Below are 26467 nucleotides of genomic sequence, written 5' to 3' on the forward strand. Positions count from 1 at the left end.
TAATTACTGCTATTTTTTATCTACCACTTAATGACCTCTTTTATTGAGGCATTAATTTTGTCGGGCACTGATAGTGTCACACATTGTTTTCAGTTGCTGTGAATACCGATGTGATTAAAATGTTGAAGAGAGACGTGCTTGGGTTTGCAGCTTAATTAACATAGCCACTATTTTAAAACGTCCTCTCGGGCGTTCTCCGCTGGGAGGTAAAGGTCAGATTTTAATTTCGGGGAAGTGTTCAAAACGGGGTAAATACACTCCTGCTGTTTGGGTTTCTGTGCGACTGCGTGTTTCTGACGTAGTTGTTCTGATGGGGGTGGGGGGTGTATTTGGGGGGGGGGGGGGTCTCGGCCATTTGCGGCCTCCAGTTCCGTCAGCATTCCGTCTGCTCGCCTCTGCTTCTGCGCACCCCCCACCCCCAACCATGATGTTGCGCTGCTCAGAGGAAGGGAGGCGAGATTTATGGCATGGCATGCTGGGAGATTGATTAGTCCTGTCACCGGCCCTTGTGCACCATTGGCACTAACTGCTTAACTCATGCACGCGCGCGCGCACACACACACACACACACACACACACACACACACACACACACACACACGATAGGCTACCCAGGGCTTCCATGTGCTAGAGCTGAGGCTGGAAGACTGCTGTTTCGCACTTTTCCACCCGAACCCCTCTTGCCTCGTACTCTGGTTCGAGACCGCCATTAATCATGGCAGATGCGCCACCCAGGAGTGAGGGTGAAGGTGGTCTGGTGGACGTGGTCTCCCTTGTAAACAAGCAGACGAACCCTGTTTGAAATGGTACCACCCAGAGCTTGGAATGGGTTCGCGTTTAATATTTAGAGCCGGAACGTGACGATCATTTTCTCGCGGCGATGGCATGACGCTCAGTTTACTTCAAGGAAGTGTAAACTGGAGGTAATTCTTCGCCGGCCTCCTTAGAAATTTGCGCTCAGCCTGAACGCTTTTTACTGCCTCCATTTATTTGTCTTACTTCTCCGACTCTCTCTCTCTCTCTTTCTCTCCGATGCCCCAGACGCAGCACGGTGCCATTTGGCTGTAGACCTCCAGTGGTGCAACATGTTGGCCTGTCTGCAGAGGAGGCAGAACCCAGCGGAGCAACGGCTACCGTGCATTGGAAGAACCCTGGAAGCCCCGCCCCCCACCACCCGCAAATGTAAGTGCGACCGCATGGTAGGATCACGGCCCCTTTGGGTTCTTAACTTTCTGGAAGAGAGAGCTTCCAGTCTACTGCTTCATTAAGGTTCATTCAAGTGGTTCTGCTGTTTATATATAGTTATATACAGAGCTGATTGAAAGTATGTGAACCCCATAGGGATGGTCATTATTCCTATATAAAATTCACATTTTTTTATTTCACAGACACTTTTCTCCAAAGCAACTTCCAATGAACTCTATGTAGTGTTACCAGCCCACACACCTTATTCACCGCGGTGACTTACACTGCTAGATACACTATGTCATTCATCCATACATCAGTGGAACACACACGCCCTCTCTGTCACTCACACACTATGGGGGAACCTCAACAGCATGTCTTTGGAGTGTGGGAGGAAACCAGAGCACCCAAAGGAAACCCACACAGACACGGGGAGAACATGCAAACTCCACACAGATTGAGCGGGGATCAAACCCACATCCTCTCACACCATCCAGGCGCTGTGAGACAACAGTGCTACTCACTATGCCACCATGCCACCCAGATTATGAAAATACTTTTATATTTTATATATTTAGTATATAGAATATTAAAATAAATGTATAAAATCTAAATCAAACTTACAAAATGAATAGATGATGATGATTTACACCCCTGATTCTACTTACCTACTTGGTTGAACCAGTTCGACTTGGGCTTCACTTATTTTTACACCTGCACTACTTGTGTGTTTCTACCACACACACGATTTCCTCTAAAGCAACATATGGAATTGATCATTACCCACCTATTATGTCACATGAGAAACACTGATTATCATTCAATAACCATTTTGTGGTAAAACTAAGGGACACAAGGGCTTCACATACTTTCAAGCAGCACTGTATATATCTATATATATATATATATATGTGAATACATTATATATCTGGACATTCGAATCCCACCTCCAGCTTAGGAACCCTTGAGCAAGGTACCTACCCTGTATTGCTCCGGTAAAAATGGCCCAGCTCTCTAAATGGGTGGGTCAGTAGCTGTAAGTAACTTAACACTCTAATTCACTTTCTAGTAAAGCATGAGATAAATGAATAAATGTACTGTAAATATTCATAATTAAATTTTTTAAAATATGTATTAAATACATGACCTGGGGATGCAGTAAGAAGTGTGTTTTACACCATTGGAACTTCATGGCATCATGTTGCTCTTCTAACCTTACCCACAGTGCCCCTTTCCCTCTAATTTTACCAAAAACGCGGTAGCGGTAGGTGTCAAGGCATCAGGCGTGTCGATGCTTGAGGGGACCGATCGTCTACAGACTGGGGGATGGTGGACTCTTGGGGGGGGGGCACTTGCCGCAACCCTCCTCCGTGACGCGCCGCTGGCTGTCTGACAGTGATTGAGCACGGCCTTTAAATGACGTGGCACCGGATCCTTCATCGACACCTTGGAGTTCCCACAAGCGGAGTGACGGGCTTCAGACTTTTCGGCGCAATTTCATAAAACCGTTTCTAGCCTCGCGGTTCTTGTTGAAGGATTCCTCGGTATTAGGCGGCGGGGCGTGGGACTGTCCCACCTGCCGAGGCGTAACGAGTGAGTTCGGTGCGTTTTCTTCGTCGGCATTTCAGCAGAGCCATAAAACGCGTAAATACAATTATTGTTTTTTTTTTTTTTTAAGCCAATCAGTCGCATGCATTCTCTAGTATGGGGAGATGTTCTGGAGAGCTGGCAGTGTGACGATTAGAGCTACTGCCTTTGGATCCGAAAGTTACAGGTTTGATCCCCACCATCTGCTGTGGTACCCTTAAGCAAGCTATTTACCCTAGATTACCCAGCTAAATGGGTAAGTAATTGTAACCTTGGCATTGTAAGTTGCTTTGGAGAAAAGCATGAGGTCAATAAATATACATGCATGTAAGGCAAGGTAACTCCTTATTAATTGGTTCCCAGAGTAAATCTCTGTAGGAAAGAGCACAAATATAGAGGATGACTGTACGGGTAGGTCTTACATGCCGTGAGGCTAAGCTCTCTCTGCAAGACTCTACTTTTTTTTACCTTCGGCTCATTCAGTGCTGATGGCTCACAGTCAGACTAGCAGCCAAAAAGTTATGGACCCATCATGGTTTTTGTAGCTGAGAAAATGGCACTTAGTCCAAAAAAGACAAAAAATTGTGTCTAAAGCAAGGAAAAAACAGCAGATGTTGTAGCAGTTAAGGACACACGGACTGTAAACTGATGGCCGATGGCTGGAATTACCCTCCCGTGTCCTACCATGGACTGGATTACCATTGGAAAATGTACCCCCCCCCCCCCATGAACTGCTGGTGTAAACGGGTAACAACTGTAAATTACTTTGGAGAAATCTTCAGCCAAATGAACATTTTAATTCAATAGCAAGGTGTGTTTTAGTCTCCAGCAGGAACGACTCAGCTAGGTCCAGAGAACCAGGGGAGAGACCTGGGAGGTTTCACTGTAGGTTGTCCTATCATTTTCGAGAGAGGGCCATCTAGGAGAATCGGGCCTTCACCTTCGTCCTCCGACCAAGAAAGGGCGGCGCGGGAATACTGACGTATGGATGAGTGACCCAGTGTAAGTAGTGTATCTAGCAGTGGAAGTCTTTGGGTGCTCTGGTTTCCTCCCACACTCCAAAGACATGCTGTTGAGGTTCACCCATAGTGTGTGAGTGACAGAGAGAGTGTGTGTGTTCCACTGATGTATGGATGAGTGACGTAGTGTATCTAGGTGTAAGTCACCGCGGTGAATAAGGTGTGTGGGCTGATAGTAACACTACATAGAGTTCATTGGAAGTTGCTTCGGAGAAAAGCATCTGATAAATACACACACACACACACTGTCTGAAAGTACTTGTCCCAAGCAGGGTCACGACGAGCCAGAGCCTAACCCGGCGACACATGCCGTAAAGCTGGAGGGGGGAGGGGACACACCCAGGACGGGATGCCAGTCCGCCACAAGGCACCCCAAGCAGGACTCGAACCCCAGACCCGGCAGAGAGTGGGACCCAGCCAAACCCACTGCACCACCACCACACCCCCCAAGTCTGCTAAATAAATAAATGCAAATGATTGTAAATGTATTAAATGTAAGGCACCCGAGATGGGCCTTCCTGATCCGCGACTGCATCTCGTCCTGCAGACGAAACACCTCCAGCCTGTTTCAAAAACCCTTAAGTCCTCGTCCTCAATGACGAAAAGGATCAACGTGCCCTCAGCTTGGGTGTTGCTCTCCAGACAATCAATTTCTGAGCGCGAGGGGCTTAGCGTGCGATGCTGGTGATGAGTAAAAGGGGGGGGGGGCAGGGCATTGTCACATTGAACTGGATCCAACGTTTCTGAAAAAGCTCCGCACCACGTGCTTCATGAAGCCCGTCGGTGGAATTGCTCAGTGGGGTTCAACCTTCGGGAATTCGGAAAGCGCGAATGAGACGGAACCCCCCCCGACTGCTGCTCGCTTTCGCGGGTCGCAGCTCCACGCGTGTAGCTCTTGCTTCAGGCGCTGTCCTTTCGAGTGAAATCCATGTTCTTTACACCGCATGTGGGGGCGACAATGGTGCATACGTATTCGGAGACCTGAGCCGGGGACCGGAATATTACATTATTACACAAGAACGCTATATTATTATTCAACAGCATTACCTTGAGTCTTTTATCCGTTACATTAATACTTTATCAGGCGCTTTTCTCCAAAGTGACACGCAGTGATTGCTAAGTAGTACTTGGATTCACATGATGCAGTTTAGAATCACCAGTCCGTCTGAAACGCTTGCCTTTGGACTGTGGGAGGAAACCAGAGCTTGTATAGGAAATGCACGCAAGTACAGGGAGAGCACGCAAATTCCACAGGAGCGTAACAGGCGTCAGACCTTCTTCTGATCAAGCATGGTGAGACAGCTGCGCTGCCCGCTGCACCACCTTGCCACCCCAGAGCAGAGCATCCTGCAATGTTTGACCTGTTTCTACAGCCATGTGTTTTTTTTTTTTTTTTTATTATTACTGGAGCAGCTCAAGGGTGTTGTAGCCAAGTGGGGCTTAAAAGCAGCAGCCTTCAAGTTGTGAGTTCATATTTGTGATCACTGCAGTGTCTGTTCCTTGTTACATGTGGGGTTCCGCTGTATGCCCTGGAGTGAGACTCTTGGGACACATTTACATTTAGTCAATTAGCAAATGCTTTTCTCCAAAGCAACGTACATCTCAGAGGAGAATACAAACAGTGCATTACATCAACAGAAGGAGAGATTTGGATGCAGACACATGATTCTGGAATACAGGTCATTTGTCTCATACCACCATTTAAACCTGTAACATTTACATTTATTTATTTATCAGACACTTTTCTCCAAAGAGACTTCCAATGAACCCTATGTAGTGTTATCAGCCCACACACCTTATTCACCGTGGTGACTTACACTGCTAGATACACGACTTACACTGGGTCACTCATCCATACATCAGTGCAACACACTCTCTGTCACTCACACACTATGGGGGAACCTGAATGGCATGTCTTTGGAGTGTGGGAGGAAACCAGAGCACTCGGAGAAAACGCACAAAGAGGGGGAACATGCAGATTCCACACAGATTGAGTGGGGATCGAACCCATGTCCTCTCGCACGACCCAGGTACTGTGAGACAGCAGCGCTCCTCGCTATGCCGCGTTACATCACATTACAATACATTACACACGTATCTATATGTTCTTTTTTTTCTTTTAGAAAAACAAGTAACTACAGGGAGTTTTAAAAAACATTATTAAACAGATAACGTAGTTTGGGACAAGCGGTTGTAGCTATTGTATGTGTGTGTGTTGATAACGTAGTTCACATTTATCACGCACATGGGAGAACAAGGGAGAAGTGGTTCCGTAAGAGATGTTTTCAAACTCTTCTTGAATGTTGAGAAGGATTCAGCAATTCCGAGGGGACATGGGGAGGTCATTCCACTACATCGGAGGCAGGCCGAAAAACTTTTGTGCTTTTGTAAGTTGAGCATTTATGTGTGGGGACCCCTGAGAGGGGAGAGGGGGAGGAGCACAGCCGGCTGGTTGGGCTGTAGTGAGGTCTTGTAGATCAGAAGCAGAGCTGTTGATGGGTTTGTAGGCAGTAACCAGAGTGTTGCCGTTTGGGTGCGGGTTCGAATTCACCTCAGACCGTGTGGAGATTGTATGTTCTCCCCGTGTCTGCATGGTTTGCATCTGGGTGCTCTGGTTTCCTCCCACACTCCCAATATATGTGGTTCAGGTTAACTGGGGACTCTAACGTGCATGTAGTGTGTGTGCCTACCCTGTAGTGAACCGTCCCATCCAGGATGTACTTCTCCTATCCTAGTTGCCCGGTAATTCTTCAATAGGCTCCAGACCACCGTGACCCTGACCGGGACAAATGGTTAACGAAACGGAACCGAGTGTTTATGAAAAAAACTTACGTCGTTTGAATGCCATCGCTTCACTTGGTGAGCAAATCCAAACATTCCTCTATTTGTCCTCCACCCAGTTAACTATGAAATACTGAAAGTGTCTGGTTTATAGCCCCTCCCCCCCCTTTCATTGCCAGTGAAGTTTTAAATATTAATTGGGAATCACTGGAGGACTTGTCTCCTAAATGCTGGAACAGGGGGGCCCAGCTTGCCTCAGGCAGCCTGCAGGCATCTCACCCCCCCGTTCCCTCCATTTACCTGCACCCCCTTGTGCATCTGGTGCTACCCAGAATGCAATGCTCTTATCGCTCATCTTCTCATGCCAGACTGGCTCTTTAATCCTGGTGTCTCGGTCCTCTCGTGTTGTTGTAACACATTCCCTCCATATAGGGCTGATTTTTTTTCTTTCTTTCTTTTTTCCAAGTGCCTCTTTTCTAACATTATTTATTTTCTTAACACGTTCTTTCATCCAAAGAGACTTTTGTAGGTTACAGTTTTGCTCCTTTACCCATTTATGTAGCTGGATGTTTCCCGAAGCAATTCAGGTTATGCGTCAAGAGCTTCCAGGCAGTTTTTCAATGCCACTTAGAATGTTTTTATAACAAGATCTTTTGGAAAAAAAGCCTTTTTTTTTTTTTCCCTCTTGCCACGGTTCCACTACAGTCACCAGTGGGGGACGAAAAAAAAAAGTGCACAGGTGCAGATTGAATCGCTCCGCTCGTGATTGTTTTCTTTGCGATGTGTTTTTTTTAACGCAACATCTACGAATGTGTGTGTGAGCCGTGTGCGTGAGCCGCGAGGACGGGCCACTGTCACCTTCCGCTCCCGCTGTCTCCTTGTTTCCCCGCTTTCTTGGCTCGGTTTGTTCCGGGTGCAGAAAGCTCTCGGGAATTATAGATAAACCTGGATTAACCTGAACAGAAGCAGCTGACAGGCAGGGACTTGTCCATCACACCCACATCCTTATCCCCCCTTGCTGACGGCAGGTATGGTAAAGCTTGGTAAAAGGTGGGTTCCGGCTCCCTGCCTTTGGTTTGCATGAGCGGAGCTCCCAGCCCTCTGCCGGACCCCCGTCTTTTTTTATTCTAGAGGGACGTTAACTTTTTTGATCCCAAGGTGGGGTTAGATTGACACTTCCTGACCATCAGGGCTGCGTTCATGGGAGCGTCTTCCTTTGTTGGCAGTCTTTCGGTCAGCTTCCGTAAATTAAAATGATCCTCTTTGTTCATCATCTGCAGAGTCAGGGTAAGGGAACCAGCTGGACGTCGGAAAAAGCGAAACGGGCCCAAGCCCCTGAGGCCGGTCTTATGTTTGAACTGTAAATGTGTGTCATGGAGGCTTTGAAGTGACCCAGAACGGGAGGAGAATTTATTTAATGAAGCATGAAAGTCCTCTGGGTGGTTTAAAGCAGGACAGGGATGCGGGGATGGAGAAGAGCGGAGAGGCACAATGAGTGACAGGAGAGGAGCTCGCGCAGAGACGTCGGCGTGCTTGTCACGGAGGAGGAGGGGAGAGGCGGTACCGACCGAGGCCTCATCCGTAGACCGTCTTTCCGAGTACCGGCGACAGCTCCACGCTCGGCAGAACCTTCTGAACGTTTCTGCAGGAGAACTTGCACAGCTTGGTGTCTTTGGGTCACTGTCACTAATATGAAGTGTGCTGTGCTGCCCACTTCTCTGCTTTGGGAAACATTTGTGTTTTGAGACCCTTCGTGGGTCTACTGCTGTAGGCTGAATTCAAAGGACACCTGAGCCTTTCCCACCTTGGAGATGAGACTTCCCACCATCAGAGCCTAACAAGAAATACATCTTTAGCAGCCAGTAAATTGCTTGCTTTCGCTGGGTCTTTTAGTTGGTGCTGCTCAATAACATGTGGCCCGTTGGCCTTGAAGCAATGTGACAATGATAAATAAATGATCACGATCCAATCTGTCTCCACCTTGGATGATTTGACATTGTCTGATCCTTAACACTTCTCTCTTCTTTGCTTCTCAGCTCAAACTCATTGAATGAACTCATATGTTTAGCTCATCAATAAGTCAGCAGGCACATCAGCGCCAGCTGGACTGGGGTGCACTGATTTAATTAAAATAGATGAGCTTCCACTTCCACGTATTTGTCATCTCATATCAGAATTAAGTAAACTGGTGGCTGGGCTCGGGGAGTGTCCCACTTCTGTGGCTGCTTGAGATCGGGGTACCAGAGGAAAACTAGCTGGGACTCGAACCTGCAGCATTCAGCACACATGCGACGTCCCTCCTTGCGCTATGTACCGACTTTGCCTGAGCTTGGCTGTGGATGCTTTTTTATCTGAGCCAACAACCAAATCTGGGTGGAATGGGGGCACAGCAAGTAGTGCTGTGGTCTTACAACACCTGGGTGGTGTGAGAGGATATGGGTTCAATCCTTACTCAGTCTGTGTGGAATTTGCATGTTCTCCCCTTTCTGCTGGGTGCTCTGGTTTCCTCCCACACTCCAAAGACATGCTGTTCAGGTTCACCCATAGTGTGTGAGTGACAGAGAGAATGTGTTCCACTGCTGTATGAATGAATGGCCCAGTGTAAGTAGTGTATCTAGCAGTGTAAATCACTGTGGTGAATAAGGTGTGTGGGCTTACAACACTACATAGAGTTCCTTGGAAGCTTCTAGATAAGTAAATGTAAACAGGCCCTTGCACTGTTGAGTGCTGTGATACAAGGCAGCTCCAACAGCAGCCCTTTTCTGCCGCACCACCGAGAACCCGCTGCTAAACTTGTCGACGTCCAGCTCTATTTTTAAACTTAACCAAAGTGCTCATTGGAGCCATTAATCAACCTTTAGCTGAAACGGCCCCATAACAACGAGGTGGCGCCGCTTGCTTCTAAGGAGGCTCACCTGAACATTCAGCAGGACTGCGGATTAAAAGCAGATTAGCCGTAATCATCTTTCACCATCACGGAGCCCAAGTCCCTCTGCCAGGTTAACGGGACCTTTATAATAGTCCGCCTGTCCCATGTGACAGGTAATTAACATCCTCCCAAGGTCACACTGCGTAGTTTCTGTCGGAATGCTGGGGCAGGTAGACAAGGTGGGCGCAGCTTCCTTCATTTGACGCAGTCGCTGACTAACTGTGGAGCTTCTTTTGTTTTTTACATCAACATTTACATGTATTCATTTATCAGATACTTTTCTCCAAAGCGACGTACATCTCATAGAAAATACAACGTGTTCATTACATCAGCAGAAAGAACCACTTAGATGCAGATGTGTGATTCTTAAGTGCAGTTTGTTTCTTTCCACCATATGAACCAATGTTCATCACATGAGTAGCTTCATAAAACTTTATCTGAATCTCTGTGATTCCGCATCATGTTCCTATTAATTTTTTTTGGCGATATATATATAAACATTTACTTTACATTGCAGGAGTAGCAGTGTAAAGGACTGATCCGAGCATCATCTTAAAGCTAGGGTGCATGAACATTTACACCTTAGATGAATTTAGGAGATGATGGGTGTGAAGTGAGTCTGGAAGAGGTGAGTTTTAAGACCCTTTTTAAATGTGGATAGGGATTCAGCAGTTCTGAGTGAGAGGGGGAGGTCGTTCCACCGCATCGGAGCCAGAAATGAGAACCTTCATGCTTTACCTTTCATGTATGGGATCACCAAGCGGGCAGATGTGGAAGAGCGATGCGGTCTGGTTGGGGTGTAGCGGATGATCAAGCCCTGTAAATAGCTGTGGACTCTCTTTTTTTTTTTACATTTCCATGTATTCATTTATCAGACGCTTTTCTGCAAAGCGACGTACATCTCCTCATAGAAAATACAATGTGTTCATTACATCAGCAGGAAGAGACACTTAGATGCAGACGTGACTCTTAAGTGCAATTAGTTTTCCTACCACCATATGAACCAATATTCATCACACGAGTAGCTGCATGAAACTCAGAATATCGACGATTCCTGATCACCTTCCTAGTAATTTTTTAATTTTTTTTTTGGAGATACATATTAACATTTCCGTTACATTACAGGAGTGGCTGCGTAAATTTTTTAATTTATTCATTGTCATCCTTCACCTTGTGTTATTTCTCATTGCCAGTAGGTGGTTGCCTCACGCATTCACACACACACACACACACACACCCACACCCACACCCTGGCGTACCCCTTCCTGCCCGTCTTGACGTGAACTCATTACGATTAAGAGTAATTAGGCCGTTGTTAATTGAGTTTTCAGGATCATCCAATCTCCCTCCACCTCCTCATGGATGACCTAAACTGCATGAAGGAGAAACTCGCGGCTGGGAGTAGAAGGACCCGGTAGCAGAAAAAAAAAAAAAAGGTTATCTCACTGGGTCACCGTGCACCCAGAATAAATTGCAACTGCTATGATATATTTTAATCCCTTTTCTAGCCCATTAATTCCAATCATTCTTTATTTGCCAAAGTAATAGAAGTGATATTTTTGTTGCATTCCCCTGACAACGGCGACAGAAAATATTGTCCCAGTTGTCGCAGAAATATGGGTTCAATCAATAGTAAGGCCACATATTGTTTATTGCCATCCGGGGTGATGAATGGAGCAGAATGGTAACAGACTGACCTCTGAGTTAACAAATATCAATTGATGTTGCTGAGTTTTATTCCGGGCTGACAGACTGACATTGAGATTGTCCTTGACTACAATTTTTTTCCCGGCTCTTAGGGTTCGGTTAACGTTCCTGAGTTGACGCTTGTAATGGAAAACAGAAAAAAAAAAAAAAAATTCTTGTTAATGTTATTTTGTAATCCTTTCTGGGGGAGTGACTGGGGAAACTGATAGTGTAGTTGTTCCAGCTGCTATCTTTGGCTTCGAAGGTTGCTGGTTCAAATCCCCCTACTGCTGTAATACCCCTGAGCAGGGTACTTACCCTAAAATGGCCCAGTTGTATAAATGTATGCTGTTAGCTCAGCATTTTAAGTCACTTTGGAGAAAGGCATCAGCTAAGTGGAAGTGAATGAGTTTGACATTGTTTCCTAAGAAATTTTACATCTACGTATTTATCAGACGCTTTTCTCCAAAACAACTTATGAACTCTCTGCAGTGTCATCAGCCCACACACCTCATTCAGCAAGGTATCTTATACTGCTAGATACACTACTTACACTGGGTCACTCATCCATACATCAGTGGAACACACTCTCTGTCACTCACACACTATGGGGGAACCTGAACAGCATGTCTTTGGAGTGTGGGAGGAAACCAGAGCACCCAGAGGAAACCCATGCAGACACAGGGCGAACACGCAAACTCCACACAGACTGAGCAGGGATCAAACCCACATTCTCTCACACCACCCAAGCGCTGTGAGACAGCAGCGCTCCTCGCTGTGCCACCATGGCACCGGATTTTACCCGAATAAACAGTGAATCAGCGTTATCCTAAGAGCTCATGGTCGCTGCCTAGAAATAGGTGATTTTTCATCGTAAGAATGAGCGTGTGTCACCTCTCATTTTTGGATTAGGGTTTATTCTGTTATTTAATCTCTATTAAGGAGGGAAATGGTGCTGCGGAGTCAGATCGATTACTATAGTACACTTTTTGGAGGAGAATGTGCTCGTTGTACGTCCCATATTTTTGCTTGGCCCTGCACCTCCTTGGCAATTGCCTCTTATAATTTTCCTGTGTGACACTGCTCTCATGGCTTACATCATTTTCATGGCCGGAAGCTCACAGACGGCGCACCGTGGACCGCCGAGCGCGAGAGCCCGGGGAGCGGCGGCGGGGTCTGTCCGACATGGATGGAAAGGCCACTCGGAGCGGTTTCCTCGCAGGGAAATAAATGAAGCGTCTCTGCTCTTCGTTCCCTCGGCTTGCGGCGACCGTTGCTGACCACAACATTATCGCATTTAATTTTGCCACATTTCTGTCCAACCGTAGTGCGGCGCAGAAGGTGTCGGTTCCGGGTTTGCTCGTAATTCCCGGCCCTTGATTTATTGCTCGTAAATGGGAGCGCTTTTTCCGCCCCTTTCTTTGTTGCAGTGAGCTAAGTAGCCATGAAATTGCCTGAATGATGCTGTTTGAATCCAATCTCGGCGGGGGCACACCCCCCCCTCCCCCACCCCCACCCTCCACCCTCCACCTCCTGCCCCTACGGTCACGCCAGTCAGCGCCAGGCCCTCGGGAGTCCGTGCGGAGGAAAGGAAAAGGGCGCGGCGTTTAAGGCCCTTTCACAATCCGGGTCCGCGGGTCTGCGCTTGGCAACATGAAATTAAATTTCGGCGAACTACACGCGGGCTCCACAGCAACCTGACCAGCTCTGTAATGGCGAAGTCAGTCCGCCTTCTCCTCAAACCCCGATCCGATTCAAGCACTTTCGCAACCATTATGACCATTAAAGTGTCCATACTTACATTTCGGTATCCGCGAGGTTGGCGGCAGAGAGCACCGGCTTTGTTAGAGCGGCCAAAGGTTGTTGATCATTTTCAAATGAGCAGCTAAACAGACTTTTCTCCTCCTCCCACGGCCTTTTGTAATATCTCAGGGTAATCCAATTTCATGTGCGGCGGGGGGAGGGGGGGGGGATCCAAAAATTAATTTTGTAAAACGCCTGCGGTGTCTCCTGGGAAACAAAAACGAGTTTTTAAAAAGACACAGATGTCTGGGGATTAAAGGAGAGCGAGCGAGAAAGACGGGAAGAGGATGGAGATGAAAGCAGCGGGCGTTTGGCGAGGTTCTTCTTTTGCTGCTCTTCCATGCCCTGGGTTCTGCAGTGTATCATGAAGCGCCACGTGAAAAACAATTAGCAGAACATTCGACCCCCCTGGCGGTTGCGAGGGCGGCTGGAAAACCATGTGGCCCGGTCCTCCATAGGTCGAAGAGCTTTGCTATAGATCGTTGCAGCTCATCAAGTCCTCTCTGCTCTGTTGTTGCAGTTGCGGGTGATCCGGCGGCCCTGGCGCATTCTCGGCGGTATCCGAGCCCGGCCGAGCTGGACGCTTACGCCCAGAAGACCTCGGACAGTCCCCTCTCCATCAAGATCTTCCCCACCAACGTGAGGGTTCCTCAACACAAGCACCTCAGCCGGACCGTCAATGGCTTCGACACGTCTGGCCTACGGTACGGCCCATATCCGCTCCTCCATTCAGGAGGATACCGTGGTCTGCTGGCCATCGCTAAGACCCCCCCGACGCCCACGCCCAAGGGTGTTGTGAAATCTGCCGAGGGCAAGCGGACCAAGGTCTCCCAAGCACACATCACGGTGGCACCTTACCCGCTGCCCGGTAACGCTCTGGCACACCGGCAGCGGCAGGCGGGCTACCCTACGGCCCTCCCTAAGCCTCCCGAGGCTCCCGGCGCCACAGCCACCGCCTCTGTTGTCCCTGTTGTGGGAAGCAGAGGCCTGGCCCTGCCTACCCAGGCCAATCTCCCCTCCATCCAAAGCCTCATCTACCAGATCAACCAGCACTGCCAGCCCCAGCCTCCGAGCCAGGTCCCGGAGCAAGCGGGCGCCGGTGCCCTGACTGGCGCGGCTGCAGGTGCCAATGCCAGCCCCTCCACGCAGCTCACGGCAGTGGCGGCCGTGGCTTGTCCCAGCACCCCCGCAGGGGGTTTTGCAGCGGGCGAGGTGCCCCAGGATTGCTTGATCTACACCGGAGCGATGCTACCCACACAGGGTGCGGAGATGACGAAAGCCGGGCCCTACGTGGACAATGTGGATTACCTTCTGTGGCAGCACAAGCAGCAACAGCAGCAGCAGCAGCAGCAGCAGCAGCACCACCACCACCACCACCACCACCACCACCACCAGCAGCAGCAGCAGCAGCAGGTGGCCCTCCGGATGTACAGCACAGGCAGCGGAGGAGGGGGAGCCCTCAGCAGGTCCCCCGAAACGTGTATCCCAGGGGGCGGATGTCAGGTTTCCGGCAGGCCCTATCCGCTCGGAGGGGGCGGGGCAGAGCGCTTCAGCTCCTCCCCTCTGAACTGCACGGCCATGCACGGTAACTTCTCGGTGGGCCAGTACTTCGCGCCGCCCTGGAACAGCGTGCTGGCCACCCCCGACAGCGACTGCTACAACCCTCAGGATCTTCAGGGGACCGGACCGGGCGGGCCTCAGGAGCAGGGTCCACCTCCGCACGGTCCCGCGGCCTGCGGCGGGGGCCTGTGCTGCACCCTGCCCGCCAAGAGCCTGTGCAGCGGCGCCGCCCTCAGCAGCAGCCTGCAGTCCCTGGAGTTCCTCATCAGCGGGATCCGGCCGCCCTGCATCAAGGAGCAGATGCTGGGGAAGGGCTACGAGGCGGTGGGCGTTCCCCGGCTGCTGGACCACCAGCACGCCCACATCCGCCTGCCTGTGTACAGATGAGATGCAGGGCTGCGCGGGCTGTACAGGAACTAGGCTTTCTCTGCAATTAAATTAAACAGAAAGGAGATCTTATTATGAGTAAATAGGCCTATCAATCTCTGCGTGAGTGCGGGTCTATGTGCACGTGTTGGCCTGCGCTTGAGTGCGTGCGTGTGTGTGTGCGTGCGTGCGCAGACGCACGTGTGTGTATACTGATTTTGTAACGGGCAATCCTTTCAAAGAGGGAAATCGCAGACAGGCGTGTCCTGCCGTGGACCGGACGATACTCGTTTGACCAACGGGGAGAGGTGGACGTGAAACGGACAGGTAGACGACGGGAGGGGGGGGAGCACTTTGCATTTTCCACTAGGATTGCCCTCGGTCTCCGTGGCATGTCCGCTTAGAGCGTTAGAGCTTTTAATTTTAGTTTTTTTTTTTTTTTTGCTATATCTTGTTTGCTGGTTTCATATTTTATTACCCGTTAGTAACGTTTAAGGGCTCAACTTGAAAGGCTTCCCTCTCCCTCTCATAAAATTAGCACCCATAACGAAAGCGGTGAAAATACGGGCTTTTCCCGCTGACGAAATACGTGCAGCGGCGTCGGAAAGCGCTCAACTCAAGTGCAGCGGTGAGCGGAAGCAGTTCCACGTAGGTAAAGCGCGCAACTGTTATTTGCACTATGCGCATTTTTCAAGGGTTGAAATAGTGGGAAAAGAGGGTCTCGGGGTTAGCTGAATACAACGTATTTATGAAAATACAAACTTGAACCTGTTTGTTTTACTCTGTTAGATGTACAATCTTAATTGGCTGCTAAAGCAAGGAATTATTTATTTGTCGGTGGTATTTTTATTATTTAATTCAGTTTTTTTCCCCCCCCCGTTTTGTATTTTATTGCTGTTTTCGGTTAATGTGAAGCTGCAGGTCATGGGACTTGTAGCAGCAGCGATTCTCTAGGAACGGGTCGCCATGGTGATCGTTGCTGGACACCAGTGTAAAAACTGCATCGGAGCTCACAAGGAAATGTAAGAGACTGAAGAATGTTGTTCCAAAACGGAGATTTGGCCTTTGCACCCTCCCCTGTGTTTTATTCCCTGGAACCTTTTTATCATGCTACGATGAGCGAAAACAATTTTGAAATTTAATCCATATAATAAAATTTTTAAAAACTATTTCTACTCTTTTTTTTTTTTTTTTTTTCCTCCCCCCTCCTGTTGGGTCCTGCCCTTTGTATCTTGTTGAACAACCGAAGCGAAAGATGGATCACAATCGGCGTTGTTGTCTCTCATTCGGCTGGTTGGAAATTCTAACGAGGTCCCACTGCTGAGATAATCGACAGTCATGCATCAAATCTTCATACTTACAAAGTAACTTCACACGCAGGAGTGTTTTTTTTTTTTTCCTTTCCTCACTCACAAGTACGTTTTCTGTAGTTATACCTTTATATTTATGCATTCAGCCGATGCTTTTCTCCTTACGCTTTTAACTAATTGCAGTTATTTAGCCATTTAAAAAAGCTGGGTAATTTTACTTTTTGGGTGAATACTTTGCTCAAGGGTACGACACTTGAACACGGGATTCAAACCGACAAGCCGCGGCTCCAAAGGCAGCAGCTTGATCCACTATGTTACAAGTGCCCCGATCCGGTGTAAGTTTGCTGTAAAAGGTCTTATTTTCTATATTCCCAGTACTCTGTAACAAAGTTCATTATTTATAAAAAGAAATATTTTAAAATTCTAAATTGTTTCTTGGTCAGTTTTGTCGACAGCATCGAAAAACGTCGCAGGACACTGAAAAGTAAGCAGAAAGAAAAAAAAAAAAATATATGTGTGTGTGTATGGCTTGTCTCCAGTTCTTAATCTACATGGTTCTACTCCTCGTGTTCAGTCCATCATCGCACCCCACCTACCGCATGAAACAGCCACCTCTCTGTAGCTGCACTTTGTGACTCAGAGCTCTCAAACTGTGGAATAGGGTTCCTCATCAAACATGTTTCTGCTCTCCTGACCTTAGGTACCTCCTGAAGGCCAAACTCTTCACCTTAGTTCTCATCCAACACTCAACAAGCTGTACCTATCGTGTCTCCCTCAACTCTGATAGACATGTATATTTACCAATCCTACCGTGCCTCTCTGTTGGCTTCCTGTAGCTCAACACTCTGGGTATGGCTACAAAACCGTCAACGCACGTGCACCTCGATAGGCTTAGATACAAATATCTGGATATTTTTGGAGATATTTAGAAGTTTCTGAGATATTTAGAGTTTTTCAAGATATTTAGAAAACTACTGATATCCTGGGATATTTCGAAAAATTAAGCATAGGTTTGAGCCTACTTTGAGGGTTTCTCTGCATTTCCGTCCGTTATACTGAGCCCCAAGCTAATCATCCATCAGCTTTACTATTTCATAATGTATCCCACAATGCCTGGTGCAATCCAACGTGGAGGATACGCATCGTGACGACAGGCAAACTCCTGAAGCTCAAACTTCTAGTACTAGTACAGCAGCGAGGGAAAACGAAGTGGCGTCCCTTTTAGATCGACTCAAAGCTCCAGGGTTTTTGAGAGGGTTTTCTCGTTACTGGCCACCATGTTTGGCGATCAACAGCACGGAGCTCTAGAAGATTCCACCGAGGCGGTATTGATGCTACGAGTTAACGGTTCTTAGAACAGGACTCAATCTAGTTGTCCGCTAAGCATTTACATCGACTACTGTTGTAATGATTATTAGGCTATCAGTAATGATTGGTCCAATGCTGATCCTTAGTGTATAAATCCAACAATGTTCTTTGTTGTTTTGGATTTGGCACACTTTAATAACTTTTTTGCCAACCCAGTGGAACACTGGAATCTGAATCAGGCATGAAAGTTCTGAGACTCAAGTGATTTCAAGTGCGTAATAAAACCGTTTTGATGCGTTTGTCAGTCTCATCCTTTCATAGACAACACATAATCTTTAAAATAATATAGATATGTATATAGATATTTAGGCATTTTTGGGGATATTTAGAGAATCTTTTCGAAATATTTTGAAATTTTTTCGGGAATTTCCGGAAACATATTTAGGCCAATTTTCGAGATATTTGTATCTAATCCTACACCCTGATACCTACAGGACTTGTTCACTCATACACCCCAACCAGACCACTTGGTGGTTCTACGTCCAAAGTCAAACGATTCATAAATTGCTTTGTTATTGTAAACCATGTGTGGTTTAAACTCTGTAGATTATTTGCTGTTCCCATCTACCTTGGTTTTCCACTCATTACTGTACATATTGATGATGTTTTGACATGACGCTGACACTTTTCTTCAGAAGGACTTACAATGTTTACAATCATTTACCCATCTATACAGCTGGGTAATTTTACCGGAGCAATTTAGGGTGAGTACCTTGCTCAAGGGTACTAAAACTGCAGATGGGATTTAAACCTATGAGGACTGGGTTTGAAGGCAGCAGCTTCAACCACTACTCTGAAAGCGACCTTTTTTACATTGCTATTACATCTTCTTTTTTTGACATTTTTTACACATTTTTTAAATCCTGTAGTTCTTGAAAATAGTGGTTTGAACTACTTTTCTATTGCTCGCTTTTATACCCTGAGTGCCTTCATTTGAATCCTTTTGTCGACACACTGCTTTGTTCGTTCATTGATAACACTGTTATTTTTGGGGGTTTTCTGGGTTTTAAACTCACTTTGTTCAGTATGAGATGAGGTATTCATTCTGGACTGCAGTTAGTGACCGATTCCAAGCAGAAGTGTCTCGGACAGTCTGCTCTCTGACTGCGTTAGGGTGGGGAAGGATTGGGATTCCAGGGGGTTCTTATATAAATATATATATAGAGTAATAAGGAAAAGGTACAAATAACCTGATTTTATATACTGTATATATATATATATATATATAATTTTTATTTATACCAGGAACTTAAAAAAGAAATGTGTCAAAGAGGCAGCACCATCGATGGTGCTGTCTCTTTGACGTATTTCTTTTATTAGTTCCTAGAATAAATACACATCATCTCATCTCTCATCACCTCACCTAACAAGAGCAGACTTTGTTGTTTAAACGGCGGTATCGATCGCCCAGCATCGCGGCCCCCGATCCTCCTCCATTATTCAGTCTGCTCTCGTAAACGTCGGCGTTGCCAACGCATGGTATTTTACGGAGTCGACGGGCAGGGAATTTAAGCCCATCACTCATTTTCACCAACGGACTATTTCGTAATTGACAGTTCCCTGCTTCCTTCTGCCCAGTTATGCTCATACCGCAGTATTGTTATTTCAGGCCACGCTCCAGTTGTCACGGAATTGATTTTTGAAGACCCTGATCATATTAGACCCTTGTGGCAAACGAACCTCTTACTTATCAGACCATCACTTTGCCCATTTTATGAGCAACCAAATTTGCCAATTATTGGAAACAAGTTCCAGATGTTGTGTATAGGGGAACAAAGCTGGGCAAATTTTGGCTCATCACCCGTGGCAGCTAAGGGCATCCCAACTTATTTCTGCTCTTGGTGGAGATGATGCCTTCGCCACCTCAGATGGGAATGACGTTGAATTCCCCGTTTCGGAAGTACCGCACCGACCCGTACCCTCAAGAATCCACCGCTGATCACGCATCGCTTAATACGTTCTTCCACACGCTTAACATCCCGTTTTTGTCAGAGGCTTTCAAAATCTGTCTTCATGGGCGTCTCTCGGAACTCAAAGTGTCTGCAGCGATCAAGCCAATGCGATCTTGGAAAGCTCCCAGTTAGGATACCTTCCCAGCTGAGCTTTGTAAGTCTTTTTGACTCAGCTCTTTGTCTTCAATTCAGTGTTCGCAGAATCATTTCAGTCCGAGACACCTCCCCACCACCCTCTGCCAGGCGTCTACACCCCTGCTGTAGAAAAGAAAAAAAACAGAAAGATCCTGTAGATTATGGCTCTTATCGCCCCTTACTGCTTCTCGGCTGTGATGTCAGAGAATTAACTAAAGTACTTGCAAGAGGACTGGAGGCTGTTCTCCTTCCGCTTAACGCAGCAGAACTCGTGCCATTAAAGGAAGGCATTCCTTCTTCGATACCGGGCGGCTGCTTATCGTCTTACATACATCCTCCAGTACAACACCCGAGGTCGTCATATCTTTGGATGCAGGAAAAGCATTTGACCGAGTAGGATGGATTTTTCTGTTCTGCTGCCTGGAGAAGTTCCATTTTGGCTCTAACTTTATTCCTCGGATTAAACTTCCATATAGCTGTACTGTAGCTTTTGGTTCAAATGAATCAGTTGACTTCCAAAATAATTTCCACTCTCCCGTGGCACAAGACAGGACTGTCCTCTATCCCCATTCGTTGTTGACTTTGCGATGAACCCCTAAACAAATGATGACCAGCTAATCCGAAGCTTGGCCCAGGGGAGGTGCTGAACAGAAGGAATCCTCCCCGACCAACCTCTTGTGGTCCATATCCAATCCTGTCTCAAGTTCTGCATTTGCGTTTTTTCATTTACCTGATGCTCCTCCAAAGCAACTTACAATATTAGGCTATTTACAATGATTTACCCATTTATAGAGCTCAGTATTTTGCTCAGGGGCACTACTAGCAGTGGGTGGGTATTGAATATGCAACCAGGGCTGGCCTTCGCTCAGCTGAACCTAAATGACCCCAATGGAGCCCCCCAGCAGGGTTTCCACCTCAAGCACAGAACAATAAGGAATGGCTTACAGAAGAGTTTGTGCATGGAGGGGGATTTTATTTTCCTTATGTGAATACAGATGAATATACATGGATGTTGCTTTGCTTTTAATACAATTTTACAGCATATTTTCCTTACAGCTGGTCTGAAATAATCCAGGAGGTCCCACCAAAATGGTCCAAATTAGGTCAATGCTGAGTGCAACCTTCTGAACAGCACTAGCCGCTATGCCACCTGCTGGCCCAGTGAGTGTAGCAAAGTGAGTGGTAACAAGTCAACTGTTCATTTGCCAAAATCAAAGTGACTTACCTGGTCATACAGGTACCAAGAGACCACAAGGACATTTATTTTAACAAATCATTGTGCAGCCTCACTAGACCAGGTGGATGTTCCGCTGCCTCTGGTTGCTCATCTCAACGACATCAAGATGAATATTTTTCCCATCTTCCATTATTTGTTGGGATTTGTTCCCTTTTTTGCATTTACTTTTTTTTATTTTGATGCTTCTCCAAAGCAACTTAGTGTTTAGCCAGATAGAACTATTTATCCATTTATACAGCTGGGTAGTTTATTTTCAATGGAGCATTTTGTAGGTATGTACATTGCTTAAGGGTACTATAGCAGTAGGTGGGATTCAAACCTGCAACCGTCAGATACAAAACCAACAGCTCTCACCTTTACGCTCTCAGCTGCTTTATGGAAGCCTTTATTACCACTGACTCCCAAATGTCCTCATTCAACGTCCCTTGCATGTGCAGATCTTTCCTTCAGTGATCTAAGCCAGTGGGAGGTATTACACTCCAACCCTGTAGAATAACATTCTCAAAATCTGGGCCTGGATCAGAAAACATTTCACTGATCTGTGAACAGTGATGTGTTTGTCACTTCTTGTTTTGGCTCTTTTGATCACCTATCTGCTCATACCTGCACGTACCTAGTTGTTGATGGTACCTGACCGGGAGGCGGGCCAAGAAAAAAAAATGGATTGAAGAAATGACGCCGGAAATGGAGACCATGGGCCTGAAACACGTGGAACATCCCACCTTTACAGGTATCTGCACCTGAGGTATTTATTTTATTCAGACATTTTTTTAAAAACCTTGTTACTTCCTTTATTATTGTAATTTTCTACATATATTTTCTACAAGTTAACAGTTGTGAAATATTGATGTATTGACGGATATTGCACTTTTCTGACTGTATGCTTTGCATTTGGTTGCAGTGAGACTGTCAGACTTTAATGCCTGTTTTTACTATGCTCCCTCCTTTGATTTTATTATTTTAACTCATTTTTACAATATATGACCAATTAAATAAAATACGCACCCTGCCTTTCGTGCTCATAATACAGGCCTGGCAGGATGATCTATAAGTAGATGCTTATAGATCTGCATTATGTATAAGCATTATTTAGGATCAACACTGGTCATGAGCTCTCTGTATGGTACTTACTATACTATACTATACTATGCTATAGGGTACTAAACAGTGCTACTTGAAATTATGTGAAGCCCTTGTGTCCCTTAGTTTTACCACGAAAGGGTTATTTAATGAGAATCAGTGTTTCTCATGTGACATAATAGCTGCGTAATGATCAATTCCATATGTTGCTTTAGAGGAAATCATGTGTGTAGTAGAAACACAAGTAGTGCAGGTGTAAAAATAAGTGAAGCGCAAGTTGAACTGGTTAAACCAGGTAAGTAAGTAGAATCAGGGGTGTAAATTGTAGTAATTTGTTCATTTTATATGTTTATTTTAATATTTTATACAAATATAATGAGCATCCCTATTATGTTCTCATACTTCCAAACAGCACAATATGCCATATTTTGATACTTTTTGAAGTTGTGCACTGTCTCCATATGGCTGAAGCCAGACTGGGATTTACCCTGATCTACACCCCTCATGCAGTAGATGTACTGTAAGCAAACTCCTGCAAACATCTCTGGGACAAACTTTGTGGGCCTGTGCTAATTTAACCACCTTCTGGACCTCAGTACTTGATATTTTGTCTGCTTCACAGCGTCACAAGTTCCACCCACACCATTAGCAGTGCTCGCTGGCATCCTCCTCCGTGGGATTTGACAGCCATTTCCTTCGAAGGAGTGGGGAAGATGGCGTCCCCTCTTGTCCACCCCGTTCCTTGGGTCGGAGACTTGCCTGAACTTTCTCAAGCGAGAGATCAGGAGGTCAAACACGTTCGTCTGATGCTTTCTCTAAAGCAACTTATAATTATTTACCGGAGCAATTTAGGGTAAGTACCATGCTCAAGGGTACTATAGCTAGAGGTGGGATTCAAACCTGCAAACTTCGGGTCCAAAAGCAACAGCTCTAAGTACTACACTACCAGCTGTCACACATGCTACTCTTCCTCTGTGGAATTTCTTTGGTAACATCTGTCCTCATACAGCGAAAACACACCTGTACCTGAACCCTTCTTTCTCTGCATGTTTTCTTTTGTGGGTTTGGTTTTAGCATCTCTTTTTACATTTATCAGACACTTTTCTCCAAAGCAACTTCCAACGAACTCTATGTAGCGTTCAGCCCACACACATTATTCACCAAGGTGACTTACACTGCTAGATACACTATTTACAATGGGTCACTCATCCATACATCAGTGGAACACACTCTCTCTGGCACTCAACGCTGCGGGTGAACCTGAACAGCATGTCTTTGGAGTGTGGGAGGAAACCAGAGCACCCAGAGGAAACCTAGACAGACACGGGGAGAACATGCAACCTCCACACAGACTGATTGGGGATCAAATCCACATCCTCGCGTACCACCCAGATGCTGTGAGACAGCAGCGCTACTTGCTGTGCCACCGGGCTGCCATATTCTCCTCATGTTTAAATGTATTGCCTTACTGATAGTTATTTACTGTATGTTCACAGTGGGTTGGGGAGTAGAGGTTTCCTTCCTTATATAAAAAGGGGTTGTTATAGGGGTTACTGTATTGGTTTTTGTATTCTCTCTCAGCATGAGTCACCTTGTTTCATCCCCCGTTTAAATCCATCGCAACGGTACCCTGTTAAATTTTAAAAGTAAATGTATAAAAAAAGTCTCATCTTCTCCTATGATCAGACCCTATTTGTAAAGTTTCTGATTTTTTCCGGTATGTCACCATATATTCAAATGTCGTCTTTTCACATTCAGGTTTATATTCATTCATTTAGCAGATGCTTTTCTCCTAAGCGACATACATCTCAGAGAAAAGTAGAGAAAGAGCTTTACATAAACAGAAGGAGCGATTTGGATGCAGAGAGGATTCTAAAGTACAGTCAATTTGTCACCGCAGTATAAAACGGTACATCGCATGAGTAGCTGCATATAGGCCTTTCCATTATTCAACATTGTTATAAAATTATTAAACACATTTATCTTGCACTTACGAGAACAGAGGAGAAGGGAATCCAAAAGAGGTGAGTTTTGAGACCCTTTTTGAATGTAGTGGGAAGAAACAAAGTATGAGCTAAATGAACAAAGTAAATGTAAATATGCTTTAAAGGGCCACGTGGTTTTGTTCAGTCGGTTCTTTCACACAACCCTAAATACTGCAGAGAGCTCAGTTTTCCAACCTAGGCCACAAATCACATTTTTTGCCAGCGGAATTGACTGCCTTTGCTTTGGGTCAAACACCCCAAGGGGCTGTTCTGTCTGTTAACAGCAACAGCTTTGCAGGATGTAAGATGCTTTGCGAGACGGGAAAAATGCTGAATGGTAATCTGTCAAGGAGGCCACACTTGGGACTCGGTCTGGGTAATTAATTCCAGCGAAGAAACGTCTGAATATGCACATCAATGTATTTCTGTAAATGACAGAAGCTGCCAGGAGCGCAATCAATGTTGGTTTTTTTTTTATTTATTATTTTCCTCCGTGTTTGTGTATTTCTCGCTTTTTATTTCGCGCTGGTTTTATTTCTCACTTCCCTTCATGTTTATTTCCTGCTTCTTCTTCTTCGCGGCGGCTCGGGGATCTAAAACCGCCCACGGTGGTCTTCGGCACGCCAGCTCTGCCATGGCCTAAGGGGTCCAGCAGCTTTGAGAGTCATTTATATGGCAGAAACCCATCATGCCTCCACCAGCCTCGGCCCCTGTGGTCTCGCGCTCCTGTTGTTAAATTGAACTTTTCTGCAGCGTGGATCTTATCTATCCGCGCAGATCTGTGGGATTTCGAGAAAATGGGAACTAAGCCATGAAGAACATGGACTCTTATTTCACCATTTTATTACACTAGGTATAACAGTTTCATTCTGGTGTCCATTATGACTTTGAATACTGGATCTCACTTGTGACTGAACTGCATCACCACCACCGATATTTCACCACTGTTAATATTGCTGGTTGGGCGTCTTTATCGATGGGTGGGGGGGAGATAGAGGAGTTACAAGTTACACTGGGGTAGCAGACCTCCTGTTGGAAGCATAGGAAAGGAGGGTCACTGATTAAGATGAGTTACAGCACCACCAGTCCCATACTTTGACCAAGTCAGCGAGCGAATACCCATGTGTCCACCTACGGGGGACGTGCAGTATGGGTCGGCAGGGGTCGGGAACTCACCTGTTAGCTCGCTAGCAGCTGCTTTGTAATTCCAGACACGGAGGCCCCGGTACTCACCTTTGTATGCCTTACCCTGCATTGACCGTGCTCGCATGGATAAACCTCCAGGATTACCGGCCCACTTTAGGTTGGGCAAAGAGGATTGACCTGCTCTTGGGGTGAGATGCCTGGTGTCCTTCAGCAGAGGCCAGGACAGGGGAAGCTTGGCCAGGATTGAACAGAAGGACACTTATACAACACAGCTGCAGTATAATATTATAATAGGGCAGCTGGTAATAGCTGGTAACACAGTAAGTAAAAATCTGCAACCACTAGGTCTTCGGTTCACGTCCCACAAAAAGACTGCAGCGTTGAGGCACTGAACAAGATACTGAATTGCTTCAGTAAAAAGTATCTGTATAGATGGATAAAAGATAGCTTGCTTTATATTTAAAAACTGATTTACATGTACACTAAGCATTATAACGGTCAGAAACCAGAGCAGATGGCATTTAAAATGGAAACTATTTCCATTAGTTCACTTTGCCTACTAATTTTCCTTCATGGTCCTTTAAATTCATTTATTAACGATCATATGCCCTGTGGGATCTAGGTCGGGTTGAAAACAACCTGCATCAGCACAGATTTTACTAGACCTTCAAATGGAAGGGGATGGTACATTGTGGGTAGTGCCAGAGGTGCCAGGTAATACAGAAAAGTATTAAGTAAGAAGTGCTGTTCATAATTATAAAGGACCAGCTGTGAACAAGTGTTAGGATGTCTTTAATCATATCAAAAATATAGTTGGACTTTTGTCAATAAATATGAGATATGTACGTACATCCGTACATCCATCCATCCATCCATCCATCCATCCAAATACACCCTGGACAGGGCGCCAGCCCACTGCAGAGCCTGAAGTGCTGATTACACACACATTTACTCACACACTATAGGCAGTTCAGACTTACCAATTCAGCTGGAAAACATGGCAGGAAAGCAGAGCACCAGTAGGAACCCCACATAAATACAGGGACAGCATGCAAAGTCGAACCAGCAGCCCAGGAAATGAGGCAACAATGGCGCCCACAGCAAAAACAGGCCACAATGTGTGTATCTATGTATAACACACACACACACACACACACACACACACACACACACACACACACACACAGTACCAGTGAAAAGTTTCAGTAAACTTTCTGGAAACCTGCTTTTTTCTACAAGGCATTCGATTAACAAATATCAGCAGGAAATAACTTGACGTTTTTCCTGCTCGTTATTTAAATTGTTATATACTGTACTATAAAGAAGCACATGCACACA

The 26467-nt window shown here is 46.1% G+C and overlaps 1 protein-coding gene across 1 annotated transcript in view; it reads left to right on the forward strand.

Annotated features, from left to right (window-relative positions):
* Positions 1 to 16045, forward strand: part of LOC108933166 (protein FAM222A-like) — a 40343-nt gene extending 24298 nt beyond the window's left edge. The window contains exons 2-3 of the mRNA XM_018750026.2: positions 1042 to 1182; positions 13511 to 16045. Of these exons, the coding sequence (XP_018605542.2) occupies positions 1086 to 1182; positions 13511 to 14937 (1524 nt within the window). The 5' untranslated portion in view covers positions 1042 to 1085 and the 3' untranslated portion in view covers positions 14938 to 16045. The remainder of the gene's footprint in view (positions 1 to 1041; positions 1183 to 13510) is intronic.
* Positions 16046 to 26467: the final 10422 nt, after the last annotated feature.

The sequence above is a fragment of the Scleropages formosus genome, chromosome 6, assembly GCF_900964775.1.
Source record: "Scleropages formosus chromosome 6, fSclFor1.1, whole genome shotgun sequence".
NCBI lineage: Eukaryota > Metazoa > Chordata > Actinopteri > Osteoglossiformes > Osteoglossidae > Scleropages > Scleropages formosus.